This window comes from Aythya ferina (genome assembly GCF_964211825.1).
Source record: "Aythya ferina genome assembly, chromosome: 3".
In the NCBI taxonomy this organism is placed as follows: domain Eukaryota; kingdom Metazoa; phylum Chordata; class Aves; order Anseriformes; family Anatidae; genus Aythya; species Aythya ferina.
Genome location: NC_140298.1, coordinates 70,268,788 through 70,287,975, shown reverse-complemented (window position 1 = coordinate 70,287,975; position 19,188 = coordinate 70,268,788). Strand labels below are relative to the sequence as shown.

Genomic DNA, 19,188 nt, shown 5'->3' with positions numbered 1-19,188 from the left:
ACACAAACACACGGATGCTTCCCCTGCTGCTGGATATGTTTCTTATGGTCTTTAATACCATGTTATTGGTGTAACTTTCTGTAAAGTGACCCTAATGCTTACTGTCACAGTATAAACAGGTGTTTTGTGAACTAGAACTGATACGTAAGTTTGGGTGGAATGGAGTTATGAAACCAGACTGTTGAAATTACCTGCTATGTTTTTGGAACAGTTTTACGTGAGAAGTTACATAGTGCTCCCGTCTGTACAGATGATACTTTCTTCTTTATGACTAAATTTATGCTGTAAATGTCTGCTGATACGTGAAGCAAAACCACTTCAGCTTTCTAAGAAAATCCCAGTCAACCCTTAGTAACTTTTCTTTTAAAGATATTGACCATGGAGGGAGTAGGACATCAGTAATGAGAATACTTGAATTAAAGCTGCCTATGGGGTCTGTTAAAACTTTTTGCAGATCTCATAGATCTCATCCTTGTATAGCCAGAGGTGGCTACCACCTTGATTACAGTTGTCTCTTTCTTCAGGGAGCTGAGTCAAGTTGTTGACATTTCACTTCTATTTCCCAAATAGGCGAGTAGAATTAAAAAAAAAAAAAAAAGTGTTACATATTTAAATGTTTTTTGTTTTTTTTTTCTGTGTCCTACTTCATATCAGTGGGGATGCCATATTTTTTGTTGGTAGTCTCATATGGGTGAAATTGTTTGCTATGTCCCTAAATAGATGTAGCAGTGTTTTCTGAGTTGCATTTTTTACGCTCAAATTTTTCAGCTTCTACTCATAAAACTGAATAGAAATGTGCCGGTATTTTTCCTCTACAGGAAAGAGACAGCACTGAGATCATAAGAATGCTTTCCAGTCTTCTAGTGGGTTATCCTTTAGAAGCTGGGAAAAGGAATCATCCTATACCTTTGTACTACTTTCCTGTAGCTTAGCTAGTTGTGATAAGTTTCAGGTATCTCCTTGCTGTTCTGCGGACCACACTGTGTCTGTTCTCTGGAACACATCCCCAAGGAGTGACATTCTTTGTCATTTGAAATTTGTTAGAGGAAAGTCAGCATGTTGATAGAAAAAGTCATATATTTAAAAAAAATAAACCTGCAGTTCAACACTTAGACACATGTAACAAAGTAGTTCTTGTATTTGTTGTTTTCTCAAAGTTAGCTGAACTTTAAGCTTTAAACTGAAAGGCAGTTTCTAGGTTCCTGTATTACTGGGCTTTAGGTACATTCATTGTTTTATCTTTTTTGAGGGATGCAAGTGTCTTGCTTTAAATTTTACCACATAAAGATTTTTTTTGATCTTAAAGTGTACTATTTCTGATTCTTTTTTTTTTTTTTTTTCTGGATTTGTTACCAGAATTTACTTTATTTGAGCAAGTTAGTTAAACTTCTAAAAGTATTTTACAGGCTTTTACAGATGTCAGCTGGCAACTAACAGACCCAGTAATGTGTTCCATTCATCTTGGAACCCAATATACTCAGCTTTGTAGGAGAGAAAGGGAGTGAGCTGTGCTTAGAAAGAGCTTTCCTTTCTGTCCTCTTTAATGTCTTTGTGTGTCATCCTCATATAAGAAACAAGCTTTATCTACATCCTTAGATTTCTAGTCAACTGTGTCCATTAGTTTTAGGTAACAATAGCACTCCTTTTGCAAGTCAGGCATCAGCCTGTGTATACTTCCAAGGAAGAAGGTATTGGCAATCTTCTCTTCCCATTACATTCCTGTTTTTGCAAGATAATTCATCCTTTTGATTCCAGAGTCTGGGTTGGCTAACACAGAGAGGAGCCACTGTATGAAATGTTTAGCCAAGACAAGACTTGGGTGGGAGGGAATCTTATCAGTGCTTGTAAATGCAAAGAGGATGGAGCCGTGTTCTTGTCAGTGGTGCCCAGTGCCAGGGCAAGAAGCAAAGGGCACAAACTGGAACCCAAGGGGTTCGCTCTGAACATCAGGAAACAATTCTTTGTTGTGAAGGGTGACAGCACTGGAGCAGGTTGCCCAGAGAGGTTGTGGAGAGCTACAGAACTGGTCTTGGGCAAGCAGCTCTGGGTGTCCCTGCTTGAGCAGGGGGTTGGACCAGATGGCCTGCGGAGATCCCTTCCAATCTTATGATTATGTGAATGATCTTGTGATTATGAAATGCCATTCTTTAATTCCTAACTCTATTCAATAACCTAATGAAGGGGCAACTATTGTTCTTGTCCTTCAGAATACCCTTCAAGTAAGGCCATTCCCAACGCTTTCATATTGCCAGCTGTTACTAGTTCTTAGATATTTTGAGTTCCCACAGTCTGAAGCAGTTTGTGTGTTTTTTTTCCTGATTTGTGTGGAGGAGGGAAGGTATGGGTTTCTCCAGCAATATATCGCTCCTATTGCGACTTGTTAACTGTGTTGTAAAAGCCTTTGAAAAATGTCCCATTACATGTATTTCCAAAAAGGTTTTGATAGGCCTCAGAAAAAACTTTTCAAAATAGCCAATTTGTACTGGGTTAGGAGAAAAGGTTCTCTTGTGCAATAACAGATGAGAAATAAAGTATAAAAGTATGTGGCAAGCCCATGTTACAAAGGGGAGTACTAATGATGCCACTCTGATTTGATTTGGGGGGTTGAGCTGTTCAGCACAGTCATAAGCAGCTATGAAAAGGGGATGAATAAGGAAGGGATGAAACAAGACGGGTTTTTAGACACTTGAGAACTAAGGACGATGAATTTGTGTTACTGAATGCTTATATTATAGGATGGCAATTGATACTGTCAATAAAAGAAAAATTAGGGAAAGAACAACCCTACTGTATATCTACACCAAGATATTAGTTAATATCCAAAGGGACCTGAACAAGATGTAGTACTATAGTTTCTTAATAATTGAATTAGGAAAGGTAGTTAACATTTACTGAGGGGAAAAAAAAAAAGCTGCCTTAGGAACACTAATTCAACATCTGCAATGTTGACTGTAGTGCACTAATTGTAATGAAATAAAATGGATATGGAGTCACATCACATGATGTAGCAATAGACATGTATTGGGTAAAACTGGAATTGACAAGGATTTCCAGCATTTTTGAAGAAAAATATTTGTAAATGGCCTATATGCTATAATTCTTGTATGTGGATGATAATCGGAGGAAACGTTTTTTGAAGACCTACATAAAAAATGTGTTAAACTTTCAGTGACAGTTTATAGGAATTGCTAGAGAGTAGAACGTGCACTTGAAAGCACGTTAAAACGCTTCATTTCCTGAATTTGAGAGGTAAGGGCCTGAATATACCCACTGATGTATTTAAACGTATTCATCGAATTGAGGTTGAGTGATTTAGAGTGATTTCTGGTTTTACAGAAAATTGTTCAACTTTGTTTTTTTTGGAACATTTTTCACTGCAAAACATTTCTTTTCATCCATGAGAGAATGGATGTTATCTTTAATAAGTAGAAGATCCCAGTGTGCTTCTGTTGTATAAATATAAACCAGATTAAAATAATCTTTTATTCCTCATCTTCTAAGGTCCATGATATATTTATTTCTCTTGATCTTTCTCTTTGTAGAATTTTCCAGAAAAGGATCTTCTACACTGCCATTCTAAGGATGTGATTGAAGCCCATTTTATGGCTTGCATAAAAGAAGCAGATGCTTTAAAGCACAAAAGTCAAGTCATCAATGAGATGCAAAAAAAGGATCATAAGCAACTGTGGATGGGGTTACAGAATGGTAATACACTGCATCAAATAGTAATTATATTTAGGACTAGCATGCTAATAATTTTTGTCATGATACCGGTTTAAGTAATGTCATGGTAAAGAGCTCTTTTATTGAAAACTAAAAAAAAAAAATAAATCAGTAATGTGATAATCCAAATGTAGCTTGAGATATTCAGTTTTCTTGAATTAGGTCGTGACTCTGTTGTAACAAAACAAAAGAAGCAACGAAACAAAGTGTTTTCTGCACTTCCATGCAACTAGTAGTCTCTATGTGGTAGACACCTGAGGTGTAAGTGGTGTTCACTTTGAACTATCTTAGCCCCTAAAATAAAAAAGGGTTGTCTCCTCTATGTTTAAAGGTTGTCACCGGTAGGCAATGCCCACACTTTCAAAATTTGCCTAGTAGATTAATAACTTTACTCCCTCCACCCACGCCAAATTTAATTTTTTATTCCTGATATTACTGTTGCTCTTGCAAAGATCTTGCATAGATCAGAATTGAATTGGAAAAAATCAGCGATATAATTCAGAACAGCATGTTAAAATGTTCTTCCATTGAACAGAGGGCACCGTAATGCAAAACATAACCTTTTTTTGTTTTCCCTGTCTGTTTGTACTTGTCATAGTTCTTAGCGGCATGTAAGTTGAAAAGCTATGTAAATATTTCAGAAACTGCTAGCTGGAAGGGGTGGTAACATATGAAAATGTGGTTTCCTGATCTCCTGAGTTGTTGTATTATTACTGGTAGTTTTATCTTATGGAAGCTATACGCATGTTTAACTGTGTTGAGATACAAAACGGTTAAAATTAAACTCTTCCCATGTGTTTATAAGGAAAATTAAACAGAACAGGAGAAGCTCTGAATGCAAGAAGACTTGAGGCATGAGATGTCACATGAGTTTGGGTTTAGTGTGCTTATTTAATGAATATGTGGGTTTTCTGTTTATTTTTTGTTGTTAAGCAGTACTGCCTTTAATGGTAATGAATTATTACTCCTGTAATAATTTTGAAGTCTGAGTGTTTATTAGAAACTCTGGTTTCTAATTGACGTAATTGGGGGAGAATTATAAATTGAGGGTTTATCTTTATTTGATATTTGACTGGTAAGATCTGGAGGGGGGATGCAGTGATTATGTACAAAATTTACTGGATACAAATTTGTGTTTTTTCTGGTTCAATTCAAAATACTTACTTTGACTGCTTGAGGGATTGTTTTGTATGGATTATTAGTCAGCAAACTGACAATATATCCACTCCTGTGAATTAACAGTAAATAAAGGAGTTCTTGTCTGCCAGGAGCCAGAATCCTTGTAAATGGAGATGTTTCCCTAAAACTTACATTGTTACAGATCAATTGAAACTGTGTTTTCAGTAATTTTGAAAGAAAACACTGTTCTGTAATAGTGTTAGTCCTGTAAGCAGTTTAGTTTGAGAGAAGCAAATTGCTGTGTCAGCATCATTTTGTTTTCTATATCACGAATAATTAGCTTTATTGGGAAATGAAGCCCTGCCCCTTAGTCCTGATATTCCTGTTTCCAGGAGTGCACTGCATGTGCTCTATTTATTAATGTTTTTGACAATTAAAGCTGCAAGACCTCTAATGTGTGAGTGAATTATGTTGGCGGCAAAACCAGATGACTACACAAAGAAATGGTATGAGTTAAGGTTTTTTTTTTCTTATGCAGAAGTTATAGAACCTCTAATGCATACCCTCAATATATTAGGTAAGAGAACAGGTCTGTAACGTGTTCTTTCTGTACTCATCTTAGGCTCTATCTTTTAGCTGATTGTTTGTCTTCGGTTCTAGGCAAACAGAATTTTTGGTTACCAACAGAGGCTGCCTGACATGGCTGAGTTCAGGAAGGTTTCACTGTATTTAATGAGAAATCGCACCTGTGGAATCTGACACCTAAATGTGAAGTTTAAACAATCTTTTGAATACTTTCAAATGCTAATTTTAATTTCTCAGCTCTTCATAAAAGAGAAACAAGAAAAGCTTGTGAAACCAAGAAAATTCTTTTTAAGCACGTTGTATCTTTCAGTATGTTTTTATAGGCTTTCGTTTGAGATGTAATAATTTTAAAGCTCTTTGTGAAACAAGAATGAATGACCACAAAAAAGAAAAGAAAGTAGCATTTGCGATAACTGCTTTGTAAGTAACGATACATCTGCAGGCTTTTTTTTTCCTCTCAAACTTCAAACAATTTTCTTCAGTTCTCAAATAAAGGAAGTGTTTTTTCAGTTTAATGAATTATGGTAATACTTAGGGGGTTGGAACTGGCTGATCCTTAAAGTCCCTTCCAATTCAAACCATTCTTCATGTTACTTCAGTATTAAACTCGTTTTGGGGGAAAAATACATTTTTGCTTGTTTGGAGAAATGTAACTACTAATTGCAAATATAATTTGATAGAAATACCTCTGAGGAGAAGGAAGTACTTGAGCAGGTAGCGTGAAAAGCTTTTCAGTTGCCTATAGATGCCTTATAGGGGAAGGGCTGTGATAGTGAATTTGAGGAAAAATCTTGTGCTGGTAACAGCTGATATGTATTCATAAAACCCCTTATATCCCTCCTCTCACTGTTTCTGGTTTTGTATTGATCTGCTGTGAAATCAGGCATATAAACATACTTTTCTGCCTGTTGGTTGTGCTGTGGTTTTGCTTGTTCCTCAAACTACAGTTCACAGAATCACAGAATGGTTGGGGCTGGAAGGGACCTTAAAGACCATCTAGTTCCAACCCCCATGCCATGGGCAGGGACACCTCCCACTAGACTAGGTTGCTCTAGTGTTGTTAGTTGATTTCTGTCCATAAAATACCTATTTCATAGCCAGATCACTTCTTTGGGATGGGTACATCTGTGCTCTCCTAATTTTCATCAGCATTGTGGATGCCTGAATGTGGTAGGGAAGCAATAAAGCAGGGTATGGAGCTATACTGTCCTCTGCTCCTTTGTAAGAATTGTTAAAATTCTTTGGTCTGATGAACTGATGGAAAATGTTACTACTGTTCTTGCTATAATAGTGTTATGGCTGTTTCTATCGTGGATAAAGAGGATTTTCAAGTGGGTGGTTTTTTCTTCTTGCCTTTTGTGGTGGAAGAATAAAGGCTCTCTGCTTTGAAACATTAAGACTAGGCCTAGTGATGACTCAGGATCAAACATGAAATTTCCTCTTGTTTTAGAGGGAGAGCTGTATTTTTTGCATGGTTCAAAGAATTAATGTCTATAACTTCAGCATATAATAGTTCTGATAAAGGAAGGTTTTTAGGTTCAGCACAGCTGCTTTTCATCAGATGTGGAGAGACAAGCAACTATACCCTGAAGTTTTCACAGGCGTCCTTTATATCTGGTGAAGACTAGATTTGGTATTTCAGATGCATGAGTGGAGGAAATAAACAGTAAAAACTCATGACCACTTTTAAGGCTTCTTTATGTATTATAAAATATAATGAAGTCATTACTTTACTGCAAATATTATGGAAAAAGAATGTAATGCTTACTCATACTGTAGGCTTACCAAAATTTAAATGGCCATATTGAACTGTTCTTATTAAAGGAGAAAAATCCTATAAACATTCAGAATATGCAATATTTAGTCTTTTAATTTGCGATCTTTTTCTCACCTTAGTGACAGGATGAGGCCTGTGTTTTCTTTCATTTCTTTCTCAATCTCATATTTAAGTCCTGTACTTTTTAGGTGTAGAAATCATGTTTTTCTGGGTTATCACATTCCTGTTTAGAAATGTTTGCGCTCCCAAGGAGTGATACTGTCATACGTTATCAATATTTTTTTTTTATTTTTATTTATTTTTTTTTTTTTTTTGGTGCTGCATGACCCAGTCAGGTTTGATATGCATGTTTGTCCTCTTTGTAGGGAACTGGTGGTACCAATGCTGTTCTTTACCTCAATACAAGATACACATGCATTGGTAACAGAACAAATTTGTCATCCTAACTGGTCATTTGAAACTTAAATTAGACAATATGTACTTAGAAAATCTTCAGGAATTTAACAAGAGAATGAATGAACAAGCCACCAGTTTTTAAATCACAAAGCCATCTTTTTTTCTTCTTCCCTTTATCTCTACCAGAACAGGAATATCTGTCCTTATTATGTTTGCAGAGATTTGTCTAACTGAAGAAAGATGAAATAATTCTGTTGAGCTTTTAAAATGTGAGCGTTGGTTAAGAGGATTTTTGAAAAAGTTATTACCTTCCTGAGCTGGTCATTAACATTATCTTGGTCTGCATCTTTTTTTTTCTTCTTAGAATTACTGTCAATACCTACTTATTTTGGAGTTAAGGGAGCGTGACATACCTGAAATGGTGAAGGTGTTCATGTTATGCAAGCTGGTGAGAACTGGATAAATGTGTTCAGAGAGCTCTGTGAAAAATCTGCCCAAGTCTGTTTTGGTGCTCAGCAGGGCTAATAAACCTGGCTGGGTTCAGTCAGGCTGGACTGGCAGAATGAATCCCAGGCTTTCCCTGGAATTTCTGGGAGGAGGTGATGTGTTTTGCTTGTTCTGATAGTGGCTTGTGACAGTCTTCAGCATTAGTTCTGTAGTGTTTACTGGTTTGTTACCCTTTCAGCAGAAATGACTAACCCAACGATGTACCCAGATAAGGGTGCCATACTCTGATTCTAACACACCCAAAATACCCAAAAACACCCATGAAAATGCTGTTTTACTTAGATGTCAGTAATGTAGAACTTTTTTTTTAATGCCTCCTGCTTTCTTCGTAGCACCCCCCCTTCAAAGGATGCCATTTCCTGAGGTATGCTGAAGGATGCACAAGGTATATCTAAATGTCTGAGTAGACCATCTCTAAAAAGCAGACTTAATTTCGGGAAAGAATTGTCTTTAGTTGTTGAGGGTTTTTTGCTTTACAGTGTGAAATCATTCGGAGTTACTTTCTGCTGGTAAACTCATGGGTTTTTGTGACAGACACCTTAATATAAGGTTCCCTAACAAGAAAAGCTGTATTTCAGGGAAAAAAAAATAATGTGGGGGGAAACAAAGCAGTTTAGAGAGCTATACAGAGATTATGGCATTCCATTTTCTTGTATATAATACCTTCTTTGCTCTTGAGTATCCTGTGTAAAGTATTCAGGCTGTCTGGATTTGGAGCAGAGGGCTGAAGATACGTAAAATTGTCAGGAGTGATTTTCCCTTTGACTAACTCAGGGAAGTCTGTAATAAGCCCTTCTGCTCTGTTTTTGCACAGTCTGTGAGATGTGTTTCAGAAATGGGTAAGATTTTTTGTTTAATAATGATCAGTGCTTTCTTTTTAATTTAAGTCACAATACCTACTGAGATCTCCTGCTTTTAGGCTGCACGGAAGGCTTAATTTAAGTAGGAAGCATGCTTTTTCACATCTGAATAATGGAAAGAAAGTAGTCCCTCTTGTTTTTCTTCCCCTGAACTTTTTCCAGATAAATTGATGACCTAGAAATGAGGGGAGGTAGTGTTGAGGAAATAGTGCACTTAAAGTGAAACTTCTTTTTAGGGAGGATGTTTAATAAGTGAAAAGAATGGTGGCAAGGTATGGTTCCTTTGTGGAAAATAAAAGGGGGAGGAAATGCCTTTTGGGGTCTGATAGATAACCTGAAGTATGAAATGCTGCTTTGTCATACAGCTTTCAAAAATAATAAAAAAAACTGCAAAACTTATGTGATGTGCTTTGAGTCTTTAACTTTAGAACACTGCTTTGAAAACTCATGCAAAAATACAGCATAAGAGTATATGCATTAAATACATTGATATCAGATCTAAATCTCCAACCTAACTGTGTAATATTAGGATGGAGATCCCCCCCCCCTTTTTTTTCTTGGATTTAATCCATATCTCGGTTTATAATGTGGCTTATAAATTTGCTGTTTTTGTAACTAGAATTTACAGCTACCAGTAAATGGGGAAGTTTCTCCTGATTGTTCTGTGCTTGTAAACACTGGTGCTGTAGTGCATGCAGGCAAGGTGGGGTGAATTAGTCTGAATGTACAGGCCCAAGTAGTCAACCCTGCATCTCATACTCCATTGTATTTTACTATTACTGCTGTTTACTTTCAAATTTTACAATCTTTACTACTTTCCTGTGGAGTTATATAGTAAAGTGCCAACTGAATGAGAATTCGGAGGATGCGTAAGATTTCTGGGCAACTCATGCTATGGAGAAACTTTTTCGAGTCATGACTGTTGTGCAGTTGTACAGCAAAATTGTGACTACTTTAGATGTGTAAGTTCATGTTCAGTGTTGTTACTTCTCTGATGTGAAGAATATTTTCACATTTCTGTAGCTAGCTTTTGTCACGTTAAGCAGAGCAGTCACCTACTTCCTCTCTCTCTGTATCTGATAGTTACTCTTGTCTGAAGACAGCCTGAAAGGGCACACAAGCTTGTTTGCCGTCTTCAGTGGTGGATTTATATTATATGTCATGATCTGTCAAAATATGCAAGTAACCTGAAAGTCTAAAGTCGAGTGTATTTTTTTTTTAACTGGATGGTGGCAATGTGTAAAACTGAAAACAAGGAAAACATCTTAAGTTTTAGTGATGCTATATCACTACTCCAAATTGTGTTCTCGAAAGGCTGGCACTGAACTGTGGTTGTCAACAGAAGCCTGATGTGTTAGCTGTGTCTCCCTGAAGTCCTTGACGGTCTCGATTATCTGTTTTTATTGTATGAGTAAAAACAATGAGTTTATTAGATGGCCAAAAGTCATTTAGCGTGAGGTCTTTAAATATCTGAGAAATGAAAGTAACGAGCTGTACGTAATGTTTTTAGATAGTGCAGATGGTTTTGGAGCATTTAAAATATCAACAAAGCTGCTTCATAGTTGAGCCATACTTCACAAAACCTTTTATAAAATTGGTTAAAATTGCTCATCAGATATCAGAATTACATATGTATGTGGAGCCTAGGCCTTTCTGGAAACCATACAGAAATTAAATGAATACTACATTTAGAAAGGACTCCTTTCTAGCTTTAGCAGTTAAACATAGTGTTTGTAAGAGCACAAGTCAATAGAAAATACACTTAGTCTGTAGCATGCTGTTGCAGAAATGAAGATTAAACAGTGAGCTGCTTTAGCCATCATCCTCCTGCAGAATATAGACAGAAGGTGAAGTAATTATTCCCTTTGGCTCAGCACTAGCAAAAATGCAGTGGGAATGCTGTGTCCACCGTGCAACCCATGGAGAAAAGAGATGCTGGCAGACAGAAGAGAGTCCAGAGATGCTGCTAAGGTGACTAGGGGCTGGAGCGTATTATATTAAAAGAGACCGTGTTGTTTAGCCTGAAGAGGGGGCTGAAGATGGATCTAATAGCAGCTTTCCAGTACCTAAAGGAAGGAATTTTAGAGAAGATGGAGTCTGACTCCTCTTAGACGTGCCTCCATTGGCAGTGGAGTTGGGCAAGTAGAAGAGATGGTTTTGAGTTGCCACAGGAAGAGTTCTGATGGGATGTAAGTGGGGGGAGTGAAAGCGGTAAAAATGTGAACCCATTGCCCAGAGAGCAATCTGATCTTGGAGACAGTCAAAACTTGACTGTATAAGGCCTTGAGCAAACTCAGCTTTGTTTAGGCAGCTTTATTTTAGACAGGAGCTTCTATTCCAAAGCTCAGTCTCCAAAGGCACTTCCAATCTAATTATTCCTATGATTCTGGTGCATCAGTTGGAATCTTTGTTACTGTTATGGTTGGTTCTGCCCAAGTGCATCTAGCTGCACATCATTTCTGTGGTTCATATGGTTATTCGACAGTGGTGAACCACTGAGAATAGAAAAGTGTTGGGTTTTTTTTTGGACTCCAGGATTGGACACTTTTATGCAAGCTGCAAATTGGTATTGTTTGCATGGAATTAGAGCTACAGCTCCATTCTGAGCATTTTTTAAATTGTACAACTAGATGGCTTTAATAAGCAGCCCTGAATAGTACAGAAAAAAATCATGCATATATGCTAACCTGAGGACTGCACCTACCTGTTCAATTTTTTGATTTTTAAAAAACAACATTGGAAGAAAAAAGCCCAGAATTACTATTTCCTTTCTGAATTTAAAGAATGATCTTTCCTTCATTTCTGCATTTAATTCTTTTTGGTATTTAAATAAACCTCCACTGCCTTTTTGAAAAATATCCAGTTCTGGAGTCAGTATCCTGATAACAGTTGCATCAATATTGAATACATACACAAATTAATTCCTAATTATTAATATTTTTTCTTCTGATAAGTTTAAAAGGTTTTTTGTTCTTTTGACTGGCCATATACTACGACCACTGATTTACTGGAAGTTACTCTAGATATAATTTGTTGTTCTGTGATAATTACCCACATTCAAGTTGTCGTTTGAAGCATGGCAGCAGTTGAGTTTCAAGGAATGACTGTAAGACACTAACATGAATGAAGACTTTTTTTCCTGATTGTCTGAAGAACATTGCACCCACGTCTCAGCCTGAGAAAGAAGCTCATCCTTGGAAATTTCAGTCTGTATTATTCCTTACTTAAAGTTGCTTAATATTATTAGATCTAACAGCTACTGTCTGTTAACAACAACAAAGGTATTTTAAGCTATGACTGGAGTTACAGACAGCTTTTTAATGCAACTGTTACATATTTAGATTAATTTCAATGACTTTTAAAGCATCTCCCATTTTGCTTAATGAAGGAAACTGCAGGTCTCAAAGTATTTTCCTGTAACTGTCTTAAACTATTTTAAAGAGAACTTTTAAAGGCATGAACAATTTCAGTGATAGATTTCTGAACACTAAATGTATATGTAGCTTGCTCTATTTGTAAGTTTTTGAGTTCTCTTTAATTTGTTGCTAAGTGGGCTTGTGTACTGAGACTGTTGTTATGGATAACATTGTTCTTTCAGTTTTGTCACCTCTTATTTCTATATATGTAAATACATATTTTCAAAGCTTTTTATAGATTCTGTACATCTCTTTAATACCGAAGACTAATATCTGGTGTTTAGACGTGCACTGACTGCTTTTCTAATAAATTAATATTTATAAATACCAGTGATAGTTGAGATTTTTCAACTGGATCTCTTTTCCATTATTTGGCTATTTACTTTCTGATCTTTCACAAAAAACTCCATGAGGAGTTTTTGTATATAACTTCAGGCAAAGGTGTATAAAGCTCTTGTTTAAGAAATATGATTAGAGTCATCTATCTAACTATCACTAATGCCATATTTCTATTCGGATCTGATTGCCTTTAAGTTAAATACTGTTTTTCAGATACGAACATCTGCCTTTTGTGAGTACTGTTTTTTTGCTAATACAGAAACTCTGTAACACATTGGTCAAGCACTTTCTTGAAAACAGATCATGGAAAGCAAAAGTAATCAGACTTGACTATTATGGGAGTGTAGATATCACACAGACTGCACAACCTTTTCAGAAGGGAGGGAGATGAGTGTGCAAAGTGCTTTTGCTGATAGGTACGGAACTCTTCCTTGTTCACGGACTTGAAAAATCAGTTTGGTTTTGATTGTTAAACTTGCGGCCAGTAAGCCAGTAACTTTCTGTCTTCAAGTCTTTCTTATTGCTTTAGTAGTGTTAACAGCTTCCTTAAGTCTCTTTCCTATAAATAGGAGGTACTGACACGCAAAAATGGGAGAATGAATCCTTTCACTCATACTTTCAAGAGGATTTTGGAGGAGGTTTTTTTAACATTGTGGATTTTTTTGTTTTTAAGCTTTGAATCTTAAGTTTTCTGCTGAAGCATCTAATCTGGATTTTGAATCTTTAGAATTCCGGCATTCAGCTGATGCTAATAAAAGCTCTTGCCAGGTCCTGTGTGTCTGTATGTAAACTTGATAGCCTTTTCTTGATTTCTTTAAAACTTTGTGATCATTTCTTACACCCAACTCATTTTCCTGCATTAAAAATATTGCATATATAGAAGGTTGTTTGGAGGACAGCAGTAGAAGGCTATGAGGATAAATTATCTTGGATGTCTTCATGGAGAGATGTGTCTTAAGATGTCTGGCTCCATTGTATCTAGCTAATTTGCTAAGAGGTTTTTTCGTCATCCTGGATATCAGGTACATTGGCAAAGCATACTTCATTATAAAATGCAACAAGTTCATCGTTCAACTGCTATAGACTTGTTGCTCTTACATTTAGAAACTATAGAAGCTATTAGAAATTTAAACGTTTTGGTAAAATGAGCTTGTCTTGACCACGGTCCAAGTGTTCAGAGAAGAATATGATAATTGTAAATAGATAAATTGACTGCCTTAAATAAGATGATCAGCAGCTGGCTGGGGGAATAGAGGGAGGAGGAAGTGTTTGTGGATTCTGGCACTTAACACTTTTATGTTAGAGAAAGTAGGTGAAATGTTACATAACTTTCTGAATTACATGCAGACTTGTAATGGTTGGAAGGGACCTCTGGAGATCACCTGGTCCAACCCCCCTGCCCAGCAGGGCACCTCAAGCATGTTGTGCAGGATGGCATCCAGGCAAGTTTTGAACATCTCCAGAGAAGGAGACTTCACAGCGTCCCTGGGCAGCCTGTGCCAGTGCTCTGTCACCCTCACAGCAAAGAGGTGTTTTCTTGTATTCAGCTGGAACTTCCTGGGTTTCAGTTTGTTGCATCTTGTTCTGTTGCTGGGCAGATCTGAAAAAGAGTCTGGCCTCATCCTCTTGACATCCTTCCTTCAGACACTTACACACGTTGATAAGATCCCCTCTTTCTTCTCTTCTCTGAGCTAAATGGGCCCAGCAGAGCTCTCAGCCTCTCCTTGTCTGTAGCTGCAGTGCTGTTACTTTTTTTCAAGCTTGAAATGAGAAAGGATAGAGAACATTTCTGGGATGATTATTTAAATAGTGATGGCTGATACTTACTGATTTTCTTAAAAATAAAAAAAAACGAGAACCCCCATATTTACATACTGAACTTGAAGCACTATGACGCCTTTTAGGACCTTCTAACACCCCAATCTTCAGGTAGTTTATTGTATTTATGTATCACCATCTGCGTGGTTTCCTCTGAGGCAAAGAGGCTGGAATGAAGAAGAGAAGCAGGCTGTGTATGGCCTAAGGACAATTTTTTGTCCTTTAAAGATGCGCTTGTTTGCAATATATGCCCCAAGGGACAATATGTTTGAGTTCTTACCATAAGTCCGTTGCTTGCTCAGAATTTCTTCTGATCTATAAGATGTGTTGATCATCCCTGTTGAATTTTGAAGATAAGCTGTTAAGCTGTTAATTCAGCTTTCCTAGTTACTGTAATGTGAGGGTTGAACAAGTAAATTAACATCTATTTTTATCAAGGTAGGATCTGTACTGACATCTGTAAGCCACTCTCTGAACACTGTCCCCAACTCTGAGGGAAGTGTGCTAGATCTTACCTTCCTCTTACAGAGCTCATGAGGAGGATGCAGGGTTTTTTTTTGTGACAAACACTTTAAGTAAACATCTGGCTGTGTCGGCTAGGGTTCCCAAATGCAGGTTTGTTTGGGTACAGCCAGCTCCAGGGCCATTGTTGTCACTGCCCCTGGCTGAGATCTGCAGCTGGTGAGCCCGAGGGTAGCACCCATGTGCAGCGAGTGCCATGCAGTGCTCACTGTGGTTCAGGTAAATACTTGTCCAGAGAAGCTTGCTGCTAATCAGGAAAAAAGGGTGTGGAAATACTTTGAGATAAACGTCAGGAAATGCTGCTGCAGAATACCTGGCAGAAGTTTGTTTACAGTTCCTGTGAAATTCCTGCTGTGTGTCATATTTGGTCAGGAAAAACATCGTCTTACAAGCTGCCCTAAGTGTTAACCGTGTCCTTTAGCACGCTGACAGGCATCTGTGCTCTATGCTCAAGTGAAGCAAATCTGATTCTTTTAATTTTTGGCATTTGCATTGTTATCTTTATTCAGTGAACAGATTTCTCAACTTGACCTTGCTTCACAGTGACTGAATTCTGTACCAGTTACACCGTCAGTCGCTCTGAGACTCACCTGAACGTTGCTCTGAGGAAAGAGAATCAGAGTCTGTGCTCTTTCTGAAGAGCCATCCGCTGCAATTTGTCCTGAAGTTTTATTTATCATAGCTCTTTGTATTTCTTTGTCATTTTTTCTATTGTTTTCTTGATTTGAATAATTCATTTACTTCTGTAAAAGGATTTACTCCTTTGGGCCTAGGTTGTCCTTCATACATTTTAAGCACAATATTCCATTTAGTTCTTGTATTGCCTGAACAGGATGAAATTGTGTGCTGCCTTGGGCTGTTTTACCAAACCTAGTTACTTGGATAATACAAAACAGTTTTTCAAACAAACTTTTATTTTTAGGCTATGTCATGAAAGTGGCAGTATACTTTCAGATTAGATCATACATGACTGCAGATTATTTTAAGGTTTACATATCGAAATACAAACTCTCCAAGAACTTTTTCCACTGCTTTCTAGTTCATCTATGCTTTGTACCTATTGCTCACCGATAGTTATGGCTAGTTAGATGTTGTAGATGTTTTTAACAAGCTGTGAGGCGATGTGGACCAGCAATAGCAGAGAGGGTAGAAGAATGCACTGTTAATTGAGGTAATGCAGTCCATAATTCATGGCCTGTTAATTCTTTAGTGGGGGAGATGTGCCATGACTTCAAGTTGCTTTCTCTTTCAGTTCAGTAAGTCACCATATCACTGTTTTCGTAGGAGAATGCAGATGGCTTACTTCTGCCTTGAGACTAAATAGGGTAGAGAAATGTGGGGAAAAGAAAATTCATACAGGCCAAATTCTTGTAAGAAGTTTGCATTTGCATGTTGTTTTAATCATGCCTCACTTACCTCTTGTAGCTGAAGAATTATATATGTTATTAGTATTAACAAAGTCTGCTTTTACCTTCACAGATAAATTTGAGCAATTTTGGGCTATAAATCGAAAACTCATGGAGTATCCTCCAGAAGATAATGGATTTCGATACATCCCATTTAGAATTTATCAGGTAGGACACAATGAAATAAAACCAATTTTACCAAATTGTTTTACTAAGGTGTCAAATATCATTGTCTTGGCTTTTCAGACTTACACAATCCCTTTTCCAACATATGGTAAAAGTTTGTATGAATTAGTAAGGACAAGATGGACTGTATTTATTCTAATAGGTAATTACTATTCATTGTGTCATAAGTGTGTGATACATGAAAATGTGATAAAGCTGGTTAGAAGATTTATAAAAAACGCAAATTGTCATTAGAAGTAACTGCTAAATATGGAGACTTTGAATGCAAAATGCACTTTGAAAAGCCTAACTCAAACATTTGAAGAGCAAGTTTTTCCCTTAACCACTGTGTAGGTTGCTTTTCTTGTTGGCATTACAAGGCAAAAGATACTGCATGGGTCTTGTGTCTGATTCTTACCTTTGTCTTTTAACTGTATACTTTAAAATACCAAACTAGCTTTGAATATTTTTTCCAATTTAATACACCAGTGCTATTTTCTTAATAGTCTTTTTGGGGGCACATTCCTTGGAAACCTTAAAATGTTTTGATGTCCTTTTAGTTTTTATAGCATTATGGTCATGATGAGGTTTAGAACTAAGCGTGTTTAGAAGCATGTACAGAATATCAATTAAACAATTCTTCTCTGATCTGTCTTTTGAAACATTATCATCTATTTACACTTGAGTTTTGCAACTGTCACTGTAAAAAAGTCTCCTATTCATAGCATTAAGTGGTGTGATACTGCTTTATAACAGGTTTAATGACTCATTAAAATATATAAAGCTATATAGTCTTACTGTGGGACTGAAATAATTTTTAATGTTAGATATAAGATATTTACTGTCATAGTGAAACTTTAGATTGATAACGGAAGTCAGTTATTCTGTCAGAGATCATAGCAGATGGCAAGGTTAGTGCAAGTATCAAAAGATGTATCTGGAAAAGCAGTTCACTCGCAGCATTTTGTTTGCTTGACAACTAAGTTGTTTATTCTCCGATAGCTTTTTTTTTTTTTAAAGTCTGTTTATAAAAGCCACATACATGGGCATGCAAAGTGGAATTTTGTTGTTTGAATAAGGTAGGAACTTCTAAGCCATGGGGGAAATTTTCTGTGATATCACATGATTTCGTACTAATAAAGTTTACTTAAATATTAAAAAACCAGTAATATCCGTGCCTTTAGTCAGTAGTACTTATCTTTATTCACGTTGCCTTTTCTATCGGAAACCCTTACTTGCTATAATTTAAACTCCAAATGCCTAATTAAGATCAGAAGCTCAAACATAAATAGAGATGGTGCTGAGATGACCTTTGAGAAGGTTGCTGTATATTATTTTCAGTGTTACTGTTCTTAACATTTCTAAATATTTTCAGTGATGTTCCCTTTTTTTTAAAGGTGGATGCAGGTGTTTCTAGCATCTTTTGTTGCTTTGTGCACTGGTTACTGCTTATCATAAAAGTGAAAAAGTGAAAAATTCAGAGAAAATTTCAGAAAGCTCTGAGAACAATTAAATTATAATTTGACTCCAAACAAGGAGGTAATTTCTATAGTTTTAACAAATTTACAGTACTTAGTGACAGACTTGCATGTGTGGAAATAACTGAATCAAAATACTCTTAAGATACATTTAACCCCCACCCTGACAGCATTTACGTTATTTTAATGGTGGCAAAAATCAGCTTTGCATTCTAGTTGGTTGCTTGCATATTCCTACATAAATACCCAAAGATCGGGTTAGCCTGGATTTGTAATAATTAGGCTTTCATTCCTTATGTATTTTTACATCACATTTTTGTAGATAAGTAAACCTATGTGGGTGGGTGGCAGGAATTTAGTAGACCTTGCCTTCAATGGGGAGAGTTCCTCCTCTTATCCTCCACACCTTCTATTATCCCAAAAATATTAGAAGAAGAATCTGTGAAAGGAACTGCCTGCATTGTGTTTCTTGGCTGTGTGAGGCAGATGAGTTTGTTTTCCTTCAAAGAAATGTGGTTAGATAACAGTATCTAAGAAAAATGAGTTTTTGCAGCAGTTAAAAAAGACATGCTGAAAATGCATGCAATAAAGTGATCTGACATGCTTTTCAGTGAAGGCCTGATATTTTCAAAACTCAAAGGCTCTTTCATTTGTAAAGCTTGTGCATTAAAATACATTTCTAAAGAATAATATGAATCATACCTCGTGTGGTATCCAAATCTGATGGTATGTGGGGGAGAAAGAGGTGGCAAAAATACGAACATAATACTTGAGTAAGTCAGAACTAAACTAACCACAGGTAATTTTAAGCCTATGTCCAGCACCTCTTTTTTTTTTTTTAAGAGCAGAAGCTAAGATTGGACTGGAATCCTTGCATCTACCGTAAAAGATGAAGAAAAAGACTGTGTCACTAACTATCAGTTCAAATGCAGTTTTAACTTAGCTTTGAGATTTTGAAGACTTTATTACCAGTTATCATAGTCTAAAGGAACTTGCACCAGATGAAGCTTTGACATAGGAGGAATTTTTTCTACCAGGGATGGCATAGAAATAGTGATTTTTTTTTTTTTTGTGACA

General features: G+C 36.6%; 1 protein-coding gene across 5 annotated transcripts in view; it reads left to right on the top strand.

Moving 5' to 3' along the window:
* ATG5 (autophagy related 5) overlaps window positions 1–19,188 on the top strand; it is a 77,589-nt gene that overhangs the window by 15,058 nt on the left and 43,343 nt on the right. For all 5 annotated transcript variants that reach the window (XM_084513577.1, XM_084513579.1, XM_084513580.1 and 2 more), the window contains 2 exons: window positions 3,543–3,705; window positions 16,542–16,636. In XM_084513577.1, the coding sequence (XP_084369703.1) occupies window positions 3,543–3,705; window positions 16,542–16,636 (258 nt within the window). The remainder of the gene's footprint in view (window positions 1–3,542; window positions 3,706–16,541; window positions 16,637–19,188) is intronic.